Source organism: Crocuta crocuta, unplaced genomic scaffold (assembly GCF_008692635.1).
Source record: "Crocuta crocuta isolate KB4526 unplaced genomic scaffold, BGI_CrCroc_1.0 scaffold130, whole genome shotgun sequence".
Lineage (NCBI taxonomy): Eukaryota > Metazoa > Chordata > Mammalia > Carnivora > Hyaenidae > Crocuta > Crocuta crocuta.
The window spans coordinates 12,959,766-12,973,208 of NW_027527920.1; the positions used below are offsets into that span (position 1 = coordinate 12,959,766).

General features: G+C 40.8%; 1 protein-coding gene across 1 annotated transcript in view; it reads left to right on the top strand.

Annotated features, from left to right (window-relative positions):
* The first annotated feature begins 2,219 nt into the window (after window positions 1–2,219).
* RORA (RAR related orphan receptor A) overlaps window positions 2,220–13,443 on the top strand; it is a 187,391-nt gene continuing 176,167 nt past the window's right edge. Inside the window, exons 1-2 of the mRNA XM_077745327.1 lie at window positions 2,220–2,424; window positions 10,176–10,205. Coding sequence (XP_077601453.1) covers window positions 2,220–2,424; window positions 10,176–10,205 — 235 coding nt within the window. The remainder of the gene's footprint in view (window positions 2,425–10,175; window positions 10,206–13,443) is intronic.

The window sequence follows — 13,443 nt, forward strand, 5'->3', positions numbered from 1 at the left end:
AGAAAGTATCCTTACTTCTTAATTTGTTTTTAATGTTTGTTTTTGAGAGAGAGAGACAGACAGACAGACAGAGCATGAGCGGGGCGGGGGGAAGAGAGAGAGGGAGACAAAGAATCTGAAGCAGGATCCAGGCTCTGAGCTATCAGCACTGAGCCCCACATGAACTGATGAATCACGATCTGAGCCAAAGTTGGACGTTCAACTGACTAAGCCACCAATGTGCCCCTTCCTTACCTCTGTCCTACTGAAGCTGAAACCGAGACTCAGACTAAGTAAGTTTCCTAAAGAGAAATGACTCCCTGATGGTCACTTAGTGATAGTGATGAAGTCGGGCTTGCAGCCTGGGTCTTCCTATCTCCAGAATTCTGCTCTTTACATTTCATGGCAGTAAGGCCCAGAGAATTCTCAGGGAACACTGACAGAGGGCTTGCTCTTGCCTTGAGGGGTTTGTGACCTGAGCCAAAGTAGAATGTTCAACCGACTGACCCACCCAGCAGCACCGCTTAAATTGTTATTTGGGGCGCCTGGGTGGCTTAGTCGGTTAAGCGTCCGACTTTCGCTTAGGTCATGATCTCGCGGTTGTGGGTTCGAGCCCCGCGTCGGGCTCTGTGCTGACTGCCAGCTCAGAGCCTGGAGCCTGTTTCAGTCTGTGACTCCCTCTCTCTCTGACCCTCCCCTGCTCACGCTGTCTCTCTCTCTCTCCTAGAAATAAAAAAAAAAACATAAAAATTAAAAAAAAATTTGTTATTTATACAGTTTTGTCATAGATAATTTAGAAAGTAATCTGACCTCAATACAGCTGTGTTTGAGGGAAAAGGAAAATCTGTGGTCCCCCCTACTTCTCTGCCATCTTAACTCCTCTGTGCATTAAGGAGAGCATTTGTTGGGATGAGCACTGGGTATAATTTGTAAATGATAAATCACTTTCATCGGTTTCATGGTTCTACTCCTGAAACCAATACTACACTGTATGTTAACTACCTTCAATTTAAATAAATAACTTTTTAAAAGAAAGAAAATTTAGAAAGTAGAATCAAAGAAAAGAAATGAACAATCATCCATAATTCTTCCACTCAGAGACAACCACTCTCATTAATTTGGTGCGTATTTTTTAGTCTTTTTTCTTCTTTTCCCAGAAATGTAATCATGCTATACTTGGTGTGAGCTTTTGTTTCTCTGAAGACAGCTAGAACATCTTTCATGCAATTAAGTTTTCATTAGTTTAATGATGACAGAGTATTTCATTACATAGATGTACTATGGTTTATTTAACTCATCCTCTATACTCTTGACTTTGGGTGGTTCCTCCGTAACCTTTGCTGATAGCACCAATGCTGCCATGAAAACGCTGTGTACATCCATAATTACTTCCTAACGCCTACATTTCTAGTGGTCACATTTCCAGATGGAAGAAGAAGAGATTTTTTTTTCCCTTCTTTAAGAGATGAGGAAACTAAGGCTCAGAGAGATTAAGTATCTTGGCCAAATTCACATAGCTGGCAAGTGACTGAGCTAAGCCTGGAATCAAAGCTTTCTGACTCTAAGTTCATATGAGAAAACAGTTTATTAACCTCATCTAATAATTATCTACTCAATAAATTCTGTACAACAGAAAATGTAAAGGAAATATGTTATCACCCAACAGTGTCCAATCCAAACTGCTTAAAATTCTGTGTTCAGAGGAGAGGCTATACACAACACATATTTAATTGGAGTTTTCATCTTTTTTCTTTCAAGATGATTAATGTGGACATTTTTAGAAATCCTTTACAGACCTTCGTAGCCTGTATGTTCAGCAGTAATTAAAGACACCACTCCACTAAAAGTAAATACCACTATTTATTTGATACCCCACTGGATTGTGTGGCTTTTAGCGTTCCTCCTGATTCTGACAGTAGAGCTCAGATCCTCAAAATGCAGAGCCAATTCCCATTGTTTCCTCTTGAGATTCCCTCTCCTTCCTAGGTGGTTCAGGACCTGAGGGAAGCCATGGAAGCGTGTCCTCTCATGCCATAACTGGTACACCCTTTAGTCTCTCCATGCTTGTGCCATCAGTAGCAGACTTTGGTGTCGGGGTGACTGCAGACAGGGTGAAATTCCTTCAGTCATTACTTACCTTGAATAGGATCCAGGCTCCATGAGGTCAGGTTTAGGTTGTCCCCACAAGGGCATAATATGTGAGAAGTGTCTATAGTGCCTGACTTGCTTTTGGTGCCACAATGTATAATCCTCAAGTCATGCTCATCCAACCAGTTCTGGTAGCTTTGACTTTGGGGATTGCACCCATCAGCACGTGTTTGACAGTATCCAGGCGAGTCACCTACAGACAGTTCAAGTCGGGACCTGCCCCTGTTAGTGGCAAAGATAAACAATTTCAACAGATTCCAGAAGCACCTAAAGTCAAGCATTTCCTGGAAAAGCATGGTAAGAGCTGTTGACTTTTACCTGAATTGAATTATTCACTTATAAAACTACTCAATCCCAGAAGGCTAAGCCCTGGAAGTGTTTGATGCTTGTCAGTTCACATGTCTGCTCAGAGCTCCAAGAGCAAATTTAAGTCAACTGAGTAATATTTAATGGGTAGCTCCGTTTTCAGTATAGATACGATAAAAGGAAATTCATTTGAAAGAACAAGGATTCTTACTTTTCTTAGCTATCCTTTAGTGCTAATCATGCATTTGGCACTAGCAAGCCACAAGAGGAGAAATTACCCTCCTTAGGTATGGACTTTTCATAATGCATTACTAGTAATCTCTAAGGGACAAGATGGATGTTTCCCAAATAAGTTTAGTCTCAAATTTTCCTTCTAGGATAGGCTGATGGTGTCGTTATGTTGCTTTTGCTGAGGAACTGGGAATGAGGTTTTGTTCTTGGAACTGTTTTGTCGTAGATAAAGGCAGGACTTGAGAGAGGGTATAGCTTTGGCCTACCTCACTAAGTTAAAAGATATTTCTGGGCACAAATATCAGGAAATATGACCCAGAGATGGAAGTGGAGGGCAATGACACACACACAATTTTTTTAATTCAAAAGAACAGAAAAAAGAATCTTCTTATCAATGCCCATCTCCCTTTTTCACACTAAAATGGAAATTTTTTTCATGTAACATTAAGCACCTTGATTGGTAAAACAGCCGAAATATCACTGAAACAGCTCAACCTAGGCTCAAATCAGCACAAAAGAAAGCTCACATTAAAGTATTATTTGTCTTCGTAATTAGTATTTCTAAATGATTTTTAAAGGCTTTTTATGCAATTACAAAATACTTGATTGTCGTAACATTGCTGATGCTTTGATGCCTTGCGAGTGTTGTCCTTGGTCTCTGCAACCCTGGCACATAATTTATTTCTCTTTTGAGTGAACTCTAAGCATTAGTGTCCATTAAGAATTTTTGAAACAAAGTCCAGAGATTACTTGGAGCACTTTCAGTAATATGTACTGATTATCATTAATAGCTCTTTTGTCCTAGACAAGGACATTGTTTTGTAACATCACTTTTGTTTGGTGAGGCCGCACTTGGGCTGTGTTCCTGATCTGCCTACTGCAGAGATTCTCTCCTTGACTGTGTGTGAAACGGAGCAAGTGCACAGTGCAGCCCAGGACTGGGAGAGGGGAGGCAGAGGGCCAGCACAAAGGGCGATTTTTTTCTTTATGAAACAGTTGTTAGCCATTCAAAAAATAACAACCACCACCACCACCTAAATGCTGGGCCGTGTTTCTTAGCTACTGTTCATTCACTGCAGATAAATTACTGTTTTAACTACAAGCTTCTTACGAAGAGGAAGCCAGAAAGAAGTACAGGAGGGGAGTAAGCAGACAGAGGAGATTGCAACCTTTGCACTATACTTGTTGGTAATATGACAAGAGGGAGGTTAAATGCTCCAGATTGTATTTTGAAAGTTCTGCCTGAACTCTCCAACACTCATTTGCCAGATTATATGTCTTCTTAATGACCTTGTCCTAACGGATATGCCTGTGTCCACCCAAGGGATAGCTCTCTGTCCATTGCAAAGTGCGATTAAAAATGCCATGAGTAGGAAAGAGGCATTATGTGACATGCCCTGCGTGAATTACTTTACTGAAGCCTTTTTGTAAACCCAGCACTGAGAATTTTGTCCCCATTTTGTGGATAAGAAAACAGAGACTTAGAGATTTTAGGTCATTAGCCGAAGGCCTCACAGCTTGAATAATGGGCATCTTATTTAACTCATTTACCTTGTGAAGAGGGAGAATAAATCCTGTGAAAGCCTTCAGATTTGGAGCCATCTGTTTCTAGAAATTAAACTAAGAGTTAATATGTGGGTCTAGTGTAGATGTAGGAGCTGGACAGTTAAAGATTTTGGTTTTGGATGGGGGTGTTTTGTTTTGTTTTGTTTTAATTCTTTTTAAGTTTATTTATTTATTTTCAGAGACAGCACAGTCGAGGAGGGGCAGAGGGAGGCAGAGAATCCAAAGCAGGCTGCACGCTGCCAGCGCAGAGCCCAGCACGGGGCTTGATCCCACAAACTGTGAGATCATGACCTGAGCCAAAACTGAGAGTCAGATGCTTAACTGACGGAGCCACCCAGGTGCCCCTAAATATTTTGTTAGTTATTGATTAGCACATCTCCACCCCCTGCCAAACAAGCTCACTTGAACTAGGGAAGCTTTGACATATTTTAAAACAAAAAGAAAAAAGAAAGCTTGGCCTCATTTTATTTTAGGTAGTCTTTGTTGTGTTTGTTTTTGTTTTTTATTCTGATACAGAACTTACCCATGTTGAAAATATCTGCATCTCATCAATTGTTATCCCATTATGCAAGAGACTAAGAGAAGAAAGACACCCAGGCTGAATAATAGCAAAGTGAGAAAGGGACATCTCTGTAGTTAGGGACCTGTCGAGAATGCAGGACCTCTGGAAATGCTACTTTAGTAATTGGCATGTCTGGGGAATAGGAAGGATGCCATTTCTTACCCCCTCCTCCAAAAAAAAAAAAAAAAAGTTAAAATAAACTTGGTATCCAGACAATTGCCTAGAAACCAAGAGACAATAAGAAGTCCATCAAGGAAGTTAATTGGTCCAAGATTTGGCACTGATTGCAAATATCAGATTACATTCCTAAAGGGCTCCGCTCTGTGATCGCTATAACTCTGAAACTACTGATAACCGTGACAGTGATAAATTTGTGGTATTTTCATGACATTTGCTTTGCTTTACTTTGAAACATGGTCAGCTAAATAGAGTCAGACACTCTTGCTGTATTAGAAGCCCTACTTTGAGTAGAGCATTTGTGGAGATTTTTACTTTTAATTTTTTTTACTCTTAATTTTAAGGGCATTAATTGACAATTTAAAACTGATGTCATATTGTTAAATTAGAAATTACTCTTAAAGCGTCACCTAGAAATATTTCTCTTCTCTTCTTTCTCCCTCTCCCTCTCTCTCTCTCTCATATATATATATATGATCTGGGTGAAATATAAGGAGTCTTGCAACTTTATCAAAAGGTACCATTTTTCTATAGCCCAGATAATTTTAAAATATCACCCAAAAGAAGTATAGCTTTTACTTATATAACCTTTTGTGGGTACTGCCTTCTTTCTTCTTTGGTTTTAAAAGGCAAAAAGAAAAAAGTTTCAGGGGGTTACCTTTGATTGTGAGCTACATTAGATTTTTGTACAGTGAGAAATAGATCTGGAAGCATGTTACTTAGAAAGAGGAGGTTTGGTTTGAAAGCTAGAAAGCAGGGCAAGGAGCCACTGATCGATGAACTAGACATTAAGAAACCATGCAGTGCACCTGTCTCATTCTACAGATGAGAAAACTAAGGCCCAGAGAGAAGTTAAGTGACTTGCCCAAATTACCCAGTGAGTTCCCTGTTGGCTTAGGGTAGTGAGCTCTCTGGTGCTACCCCATGACTCTCCCACAGCTCTGTGAAGTTGCAGTCTCTGCAGAGAGCACTACTCTGCTCGGGGGCCTGTTTGCAAATCTCAGTGGAAGGATCTTGGTGTTCTTCCCAGTCACTTGGAAGTGAATCAGAACCTTCACAACAGCTGGACTCAGTGTGACACCCTTTGGTGGCGGTGATCAAAGTCCTTTGCCTGCACTAAACAGCAGCCACTTAGCACCCTTGCCAATGAGCAAGTATCTTCCCTGGATTTTAGAGGGTGAAGAGTCCAGGAGATTTCACGGTCTAGAATAGCACACACTTACTTGTAGGAACTTGATTCTCTGTCTCATTCTCTCCTCCTACAAATATGAATGTTCAAGTCAGAGCACTTGTTCAGAAAACCAGAGTCCTAGGCCGTAAGTCAGTGTGAAACCCAGGGACATCAAGGTAGTTTGGACATAGATTTCAGTAGAACATTCTGATTCTGCTTTGTGAAAATAAGACCATGTGTGTCCCACCCTTTTAACATTCTTATTACGCTTCCCAGTTTGGAAAGCTCTTTGACACCCTTATAATTTTTTTGTAATGTTTATTTATTTTTAGAGAGAGAGAGAGACAGAACACAAGCGGGGGAGGGGCAGAGAGAGAGGGAAACACAGAATCCAAAGCAGGCTCCAGGCTCTGAGATCACAGCACAAAGCCCAATGCGGGGCTCGAACCCACGAACCGTGAGATCATGACCTGAGTCGAAGTTGGACACTGAACTACCTGAGCCACCCAGGCGCCCCAACATCCTTATTTCATTTTAATTTTCACATCAGCCTTTTCAGTATTATTATGATTGTATGCAGTTGTAAATTCAGGCCTGGATAAGTTACTTCACTTGGCCAAGGTCTCTCAGCCGAGAAGCAGGAAAGCGTATGGGCTACGAACAAAACGAACGTGAGCTCAGATAGGCAAGACTCCACATCTAGGTATCTTAAGAGCTGCCTCTAAAAAGTCGATTCTTTTCTACTCCTGGGTAGAATTAGAGCTATTTGCCTATTAAATACTCGTGAAATTTATCTTTGGAAAACCTGTTCTGAACACTTCATTATTCAGAGTTGCCGCTCCCACCGCTGCTGGTTACGTTAGGTTTGGATCTGCTTAAGGACAAAAATGGGCAATGGGTGACTGCTGTGATCTCATTAAGGAGGCACTTTCTGTCAAGAAAGACAGGAATCTTGCAGCCTCTGGGGAAATAAGAAGAAGGAGAAAAGGGAAGACCCACCCCACCCTCCCTGAAGGATGAAGAAAATGGCTGCTGGTCACAATCCTGGGCACACACAGCCCTCTCTGTTTGAGGACCTCTTTCACCCAAGCCCTGGTGGGCCTTCCTGGTTGAGAAAAGACTGAAGGACAGGGACCCGTAGGTTTGAATCATTTACACAGCTGAGAAGTATGCTCCTGGGAGTAAATCATTTTTTGAGTATTTACTCTTTTGAGAGGCACTCTCTGCACCCGGGTTTTAAAATATGAGCCGTGGATGCGCATCCAGAAGGATATTAACTTCCCACAGAAAGCTTTTTATTGCGCTAAGAAACTTCCCTGAGCCTCAACTGACCCATCTGTGAAATGAGGATGTTTTATGCTTTTTCTTTTTTTTCACACTTCTGTGGAGTCAGTTACTATGAGGTATTAGAGCTTCTACAGACAAAGGAGCAACACAAATTCGAGATGTTAATGTGATCACCAATGTTAGTTTTCATAGGAAGAGGAAGGGAATGCCAGTAAACTTTCTCATCATTTCATTAAATTTATCTTTTGAGTGTTAACATTGTTTTCATTTGCTTGCTTTTTGGGGGGTAATAGAATTTTGTCTTCATAAGGGCTATTAAGTAAAAAACAAACAAACAAACAAACAAAACAATTAAATATTATGCATAGTCCAGTCTCCATAATTAGCAGTAGTGCATTTTTTATAAAAAGATTGCAGGGTGCCTGGGTGGTTCAGTCAAATAAGCGTCCAATTCTTGATTTCGGGTCAGGTCATGATCTCAAAAGTTGTGACATTGAGCCCCGCATCAGGCTCTGAGCTGAGCATGGAGCCTGCTTAAGATTTGCTCTCTCTTTCTCTCTCACTCTCTTTCTGTCCCTCTCAAAAAGAAAGAAAAGAAAAATATTTCTTTCACAAGAGAGGTGTGTTTTTAAGCCTTTCTCCATAAAAACTTACTATTAATTTATTGTGATAATCTTCACTATATATAACAGATATAATTTATGTTTTATTATAAACGTATGGGTTACGTTTGCCAGATAAAATACAAGATAGCCAGTGAAATTTGAATTTCAGATACACAATGAAGTAGTATCCAAAATGCAAATTTCACTGGCACCCTCTGTTTTATCTATTAACTCTGGCAAGTTGTACTTAGGTATATCCCCCACTTCTTTATCTTGATCACTAAGTGGCAGCGAGCCAAACTGAGGGCCGGAGTTGGTACTGATGCTGGGGTCATGCCTTCTCCTGGAGACAGATGTGCGTAGTTTTAGCCCTGTGCCACTGTGATCTCAAAGATCAGGCAGCTTTCCTGGAAAGATGTTCAGAATCTATTATCAATGTAATCATCATGAAAATATTTGATGAGAACACTGCATCACGCTGTATAATAAATTTAAGTAGAAAAGTCAAAGCAGTGGTATTTTCATCAGGGCTTTGGATGTCAGGAGAAAATAGTTCCACACTCAGCGAATATAGATAGGTCTGTTTTGGGCTGTGTTAAATCCAATTGTGTGGAGGTTCTGAATAATCAGGAGTGACAGCATAAGCACTTTCTCTTCAAAGTGATTTTACAGAAAGCATTATTTCCTAAGGAAAGTACACATATAGCCCTCATAATGCTGAAAGAGCACTAATGTATCAATTTATTGGTGCTGGTGTCATGAGCTGGAGTTGCAAATTGTATTCAGATTTTAAACTTCACTGCAGTTGTTGCTGGGGGAAGTTCCCTTCCCATGATAAAGCTTATTTCAAAAGATTCTGGAACATTTTCGTAGTTCCCATGTGAGAGAGCTTTCAAGGCTCTTCGCAGAAGGTTCTAACTTCACTTTGAGAAGCCAACTCAAACATGATGAAAAACAATGGTTTAGTTTTCCTCAATAAAAAGGGGGGAAAAAAAAGAATTTGAGTTGAGCTATGTAATTTCAGCTTCCCTAAATAAGCCCTTTGGAAAGTTGTTGGGGGAGCAAGCGTGTGATTTTGGTCTTGGCACGCAACTTTGGAACTAACTTTTTTTTTTCTTTTACGTCTACCATGGATTTTCATAACGGATTTCTTCCCTGTACGATTTGTTCCATAGCTCAGTAATGGGTCTGATGTGGGGGCCAAATTTTTCAACAACTTTTACTTTCCAGAGGAGGGTTAAATAGTTCTCTTAATAACTTGAAAGAAAAAAAAATGTCAAGGTTTACCACAGTTCTTAGTCACAGGCTAAATGTTTTGAAGAGTTGTATTACTTCGAGGCTATTTAGTCTCAAGAATCTCCCCCAAGAGGAACAGAGCGTAAGGAGTTCAAAATGGAGTCCCTCTGAAACAGAGATATAGCACTGTTTGCACTAAAGCACGCATTCGTATCTTTATGTGGTCTTATGTGCTGAATCTTGCTTAGTCTCGTTCGTCTGTCACCTGCTCTCCGTAAATCATCTTGGAAGCATCAAGGGTGCTGACTCATGAATCCCTCGTGTTTTCATACAGTTCATGTTCATTTTGGTGCTGCTCATGGAGAAGCAGCAGCCGTTCCCCTTCTGACTTTAATGAGTACGGACAGATAGGTACGTTTTGTAGAGGTTTTTTCCTTCAACATAAAAAGTTATGCTTCATGTGAGCCGGCAGAGTCATTTTCATTAAAAAGTAAACACAGAATCAATGGCCAGAGCAAATTAATTGCTCTGGTGCTCAGCTCACTCTTGTCTGCGTAGGTTGGCATCACTCTCTTGTGCCTTAAATCTTCCCCACACTGCCTATAAATGCGATCATCTCCCCTATTTAAAGTGAAAACTAAGAGTCTTTCCTCACTCTGTTTAATTACTGTCCACGCTGCTCCTTTTTACCACAGAAAACCAGTGGGTGATGCTTGCCGTCCCTGTCATCCACGGTTCTGTTGTCCTGGGGTAGGTCCAGCGCCACTGGCAGCCAAGATTAAGCCTGATCTTGCCTCTGCATCACCATCTGAACAAATGCATTCCTGACTACTCTATGCATGATGTGTGTTCCAAGAAGCACACACAGGACACTATCTTACCTTTGTCATTATTTCTTCTCTTCTAGGTATCTCAGTAACGAAGAAGACACATACATGTAAGTAATGCATTTTTTTTTAACCCAAAGTTTTCTGAAGAGTTGGAATTCGCATATGTCTGGCTGCTGTGACCCTTCAAGTATAAACTAATGTTTCAGCTGTGATCCATGGTCAACAGAGGTCATACTTCTCTACCTGTAGTGGTCGGAAGTGGTACATCTCCACCTGTTTGTACTGAGTGTGTGTTAAAGAGACGTAGTCTGATGAATTCTAGTGAGCCAAGTCATTAGTCTTTAGAAAAATCATCAAACCTAGTCAGGAGGATCAATTAATTACTTACTGATCACCCCTATTCTGGATCCTTCAGCTGGTATGTTTCTAGGAAACATCACCTTGATTTCTTTTAAACTCTGGTCTCCTTTTCCTCACCACTAGTTCACGATTTAGGCCGTTTTGTACTTGTGTCTGTGGAGCAGAGATACTGACTGGGAATATAGGTGCTGTCGCTCGACCATGAGTGTGGCTCACGTGGGCCCTGGTAAATGGCATTGGTATTTTGATGTGGAAATGTGCGCTGGAATTACACTCTGTATTCATCCCCACTTCTCAGGTTCAACTGCTTTCATCAGTTGCCTTCATTCGAACTATACCATAAGTTTACAAACTCACATCAATGTAAAGTGTTGTGACTTTGCAATCCGAGCAATAATGTTTGACTGTGCTTTGAACCTCAGGATGAAACTAATCCGTCATTGATGCAGGCAGTCAACTTTCACTGTACTTGACCAGCATACTTAGACTGTGAATTAATAGTGTCATCAGAATTCGATAACTATTTTAGACCACAGATATGTGCTACCCATGAGATGTGCTTGGGCATCCTTCTAAGGCAAGCGGTAGAGATATTTATGGCACAATTTAGGGCCGACAAAGATGTGTCCCCAAATTTTTCCTAATTACGCTTTTAAAATTTTTGGTTTCATGTGAAACATTTGGGGTAAAAATATCTGTGTAACAGCAAAGTAGTTTATCTTGTGCCTCAGTTGATTCTTGAAATCTGCTCTTGGGTTTGTCTGTCTGTCTATCTGTATTTGTAGCAAACAAAAAAGCCAAAACAAAAAACAAAAAAACAGAAACAAAAAAACAAACCAAAAAACACCCTACCAAATTCGATGGTTGCCTGACTCTTAGGGCCCAGTCCTGCAGTCTCTCCACGTGGCTCTCCCGTGGGCTTCAATGGAATGTTTGTTTGAGGAAAGATGTAAAGGTCAGGTCCGTAATGGACGCATGATCAGGACAGCACCTCCATCTCTCAATGCACAGTTCCAGTTGGCTGTCCCTCCATCACGGTAGTCTGTGGCCCTTAGCTTTTTGGGGGTTGTTTTGTCGTCGTCGTTGTTGTTGTTCTTGCTGTTGTCGGTGCATAATTGAGCTCATGATGACTGAGAGATTGACAGTGCAGGAGACTGAAGTCCTCTGTATATCCGCAGGGCAGGCATGGTACAGAGCGCTTCCTTGCACAGCCTTGCCCATGAGCTCGTCCCTGGCCTGGAGGGACCCACTCTAGAGGTGGTAAGTAATTCAGTCTTTCTGCTAGCTCAGTCCTGGGCCTCTCCCGAACAGGAGTGGATGATTATGCCTACTGTTTATGGTGGTTTGGGGTATGGACTCCTGGCCACTTGGCAATACACAGAAAGCCACTGACTGTTTGCATTATGACTTGGCTCTTGGATAAGTGGATAAAACCACTAGTTCAACTCCATTCGATACAAAGAGTGCTCCTCAATAAGACAGAGACCAGAGATGTTAGTAAATATATAGACCATCCATCTATGAGGACCTTCAAGGAAGTGTCATCCTTGAGAACTACTTCATTGGCCTATTGTAGAAACAATAACTTGTGGTTAGATTTAAATTCCTAGAAAGATTTGGATGACAGCATGAGATTGGTGGCTAGTGAAGAAAAACTGGTGTTCCAGGAAGAGGAAATAGAACCAGGTTGGCCATGCAGCAAAGGCTTAGCCAACTCCATCAGGTACACCTGCTTTAAAACAAAAATCAAGATGTAGCCAGAGTGTGTAGATTTTGATTGCCTTTCTAACTATGGAAATCAGCAGGAAAATTCTTAGATGTTAAGCATAAAATACATGTAGAAAGACTTAAAATAAAGCTGACTTTATGTAATTTAAATGTTAAATTGACCCAAAGAGATCAGAAATCATCTTAGTTTTTGGTTGATCTTTACTTTCATGATTGAGGAGAGAGGGCCCATGATAAAACAGATCAATGACGACTTGGGAAAAATAGCAAGTGAACAGACAGATGACACAAGACTTTGCACATGCCAAGGAGAAATTGAATTGTCCAAGTTGGCGTGTTAGTTAAAGTCTTCTATGCCACTTAAATGTGGAGATTGTTTTTGTCACCCAACTCAGCAGACAACCCATCATATTTCTGATCTTAGCATCTCTACAGGGCCTACAACTTGTGAGGAGGAAGAAAATCAATCAGTTCTTTCTCCAATAAGAGTCGCCCAAATGACTTCTTCTTTAGCATCTGTCGGATTTTTCTTGAAAACTAAACTGTCCTAACTTGCCTATAAGTTTTCTTAAGATGTTAAATTCCAGCTCCTCTTAAATCATCTTGACATCTCTTCTTCAAAAAGTTTCACTACCAGCGAAGTGAATGAACTCATTTTTGTACTGTCTCAAGACTTCCATTTTTAGCCAGAGTTCTGGAAACTATGGTCAAGGCTTGACTACATAATCATTGACAGCTGAAGTCACCCCACATTAGCAATTTCAATCTGGGTTTCCTAACTGCCCTCACAGAGAGATGGTTCAACTTACAAATTAACATGTACAGTTGCAGAATATATTATCAGACTAGAGTGTCAGCTCACAGGTACACCAGTCAGAGGTTGCAAGAACTACAAAATGAACCTGAATCGATGTGACACCTGATAATATTTTAGGCTACCTTGTTATCTGGAAAGCATAGGTATTGCTTCCTTTAAAATAAATAAATAAAAGTGCTTTGGGTGAGTTGAGCCAGAAATTCCCAGGAAAGGAAATCAGATTATCAGCTTCAGAGGAATTCACAAACGTGGTCTTTGGAGAACTCAGATTCTCCTGAGTTCCTGAGAAAAGCCCTGGTGGTGTTTGTCATTAGGTTTACTTGGCCAATGGGGGAAGGCAAAGCTTTGGGCCTTCTAGTACTAAGTCATCATGACCAAATTGGTCAAAGAATGCTTTCATTTGTGATATTCTTCAATTGTTGATAGGAAATGTTGCTGTT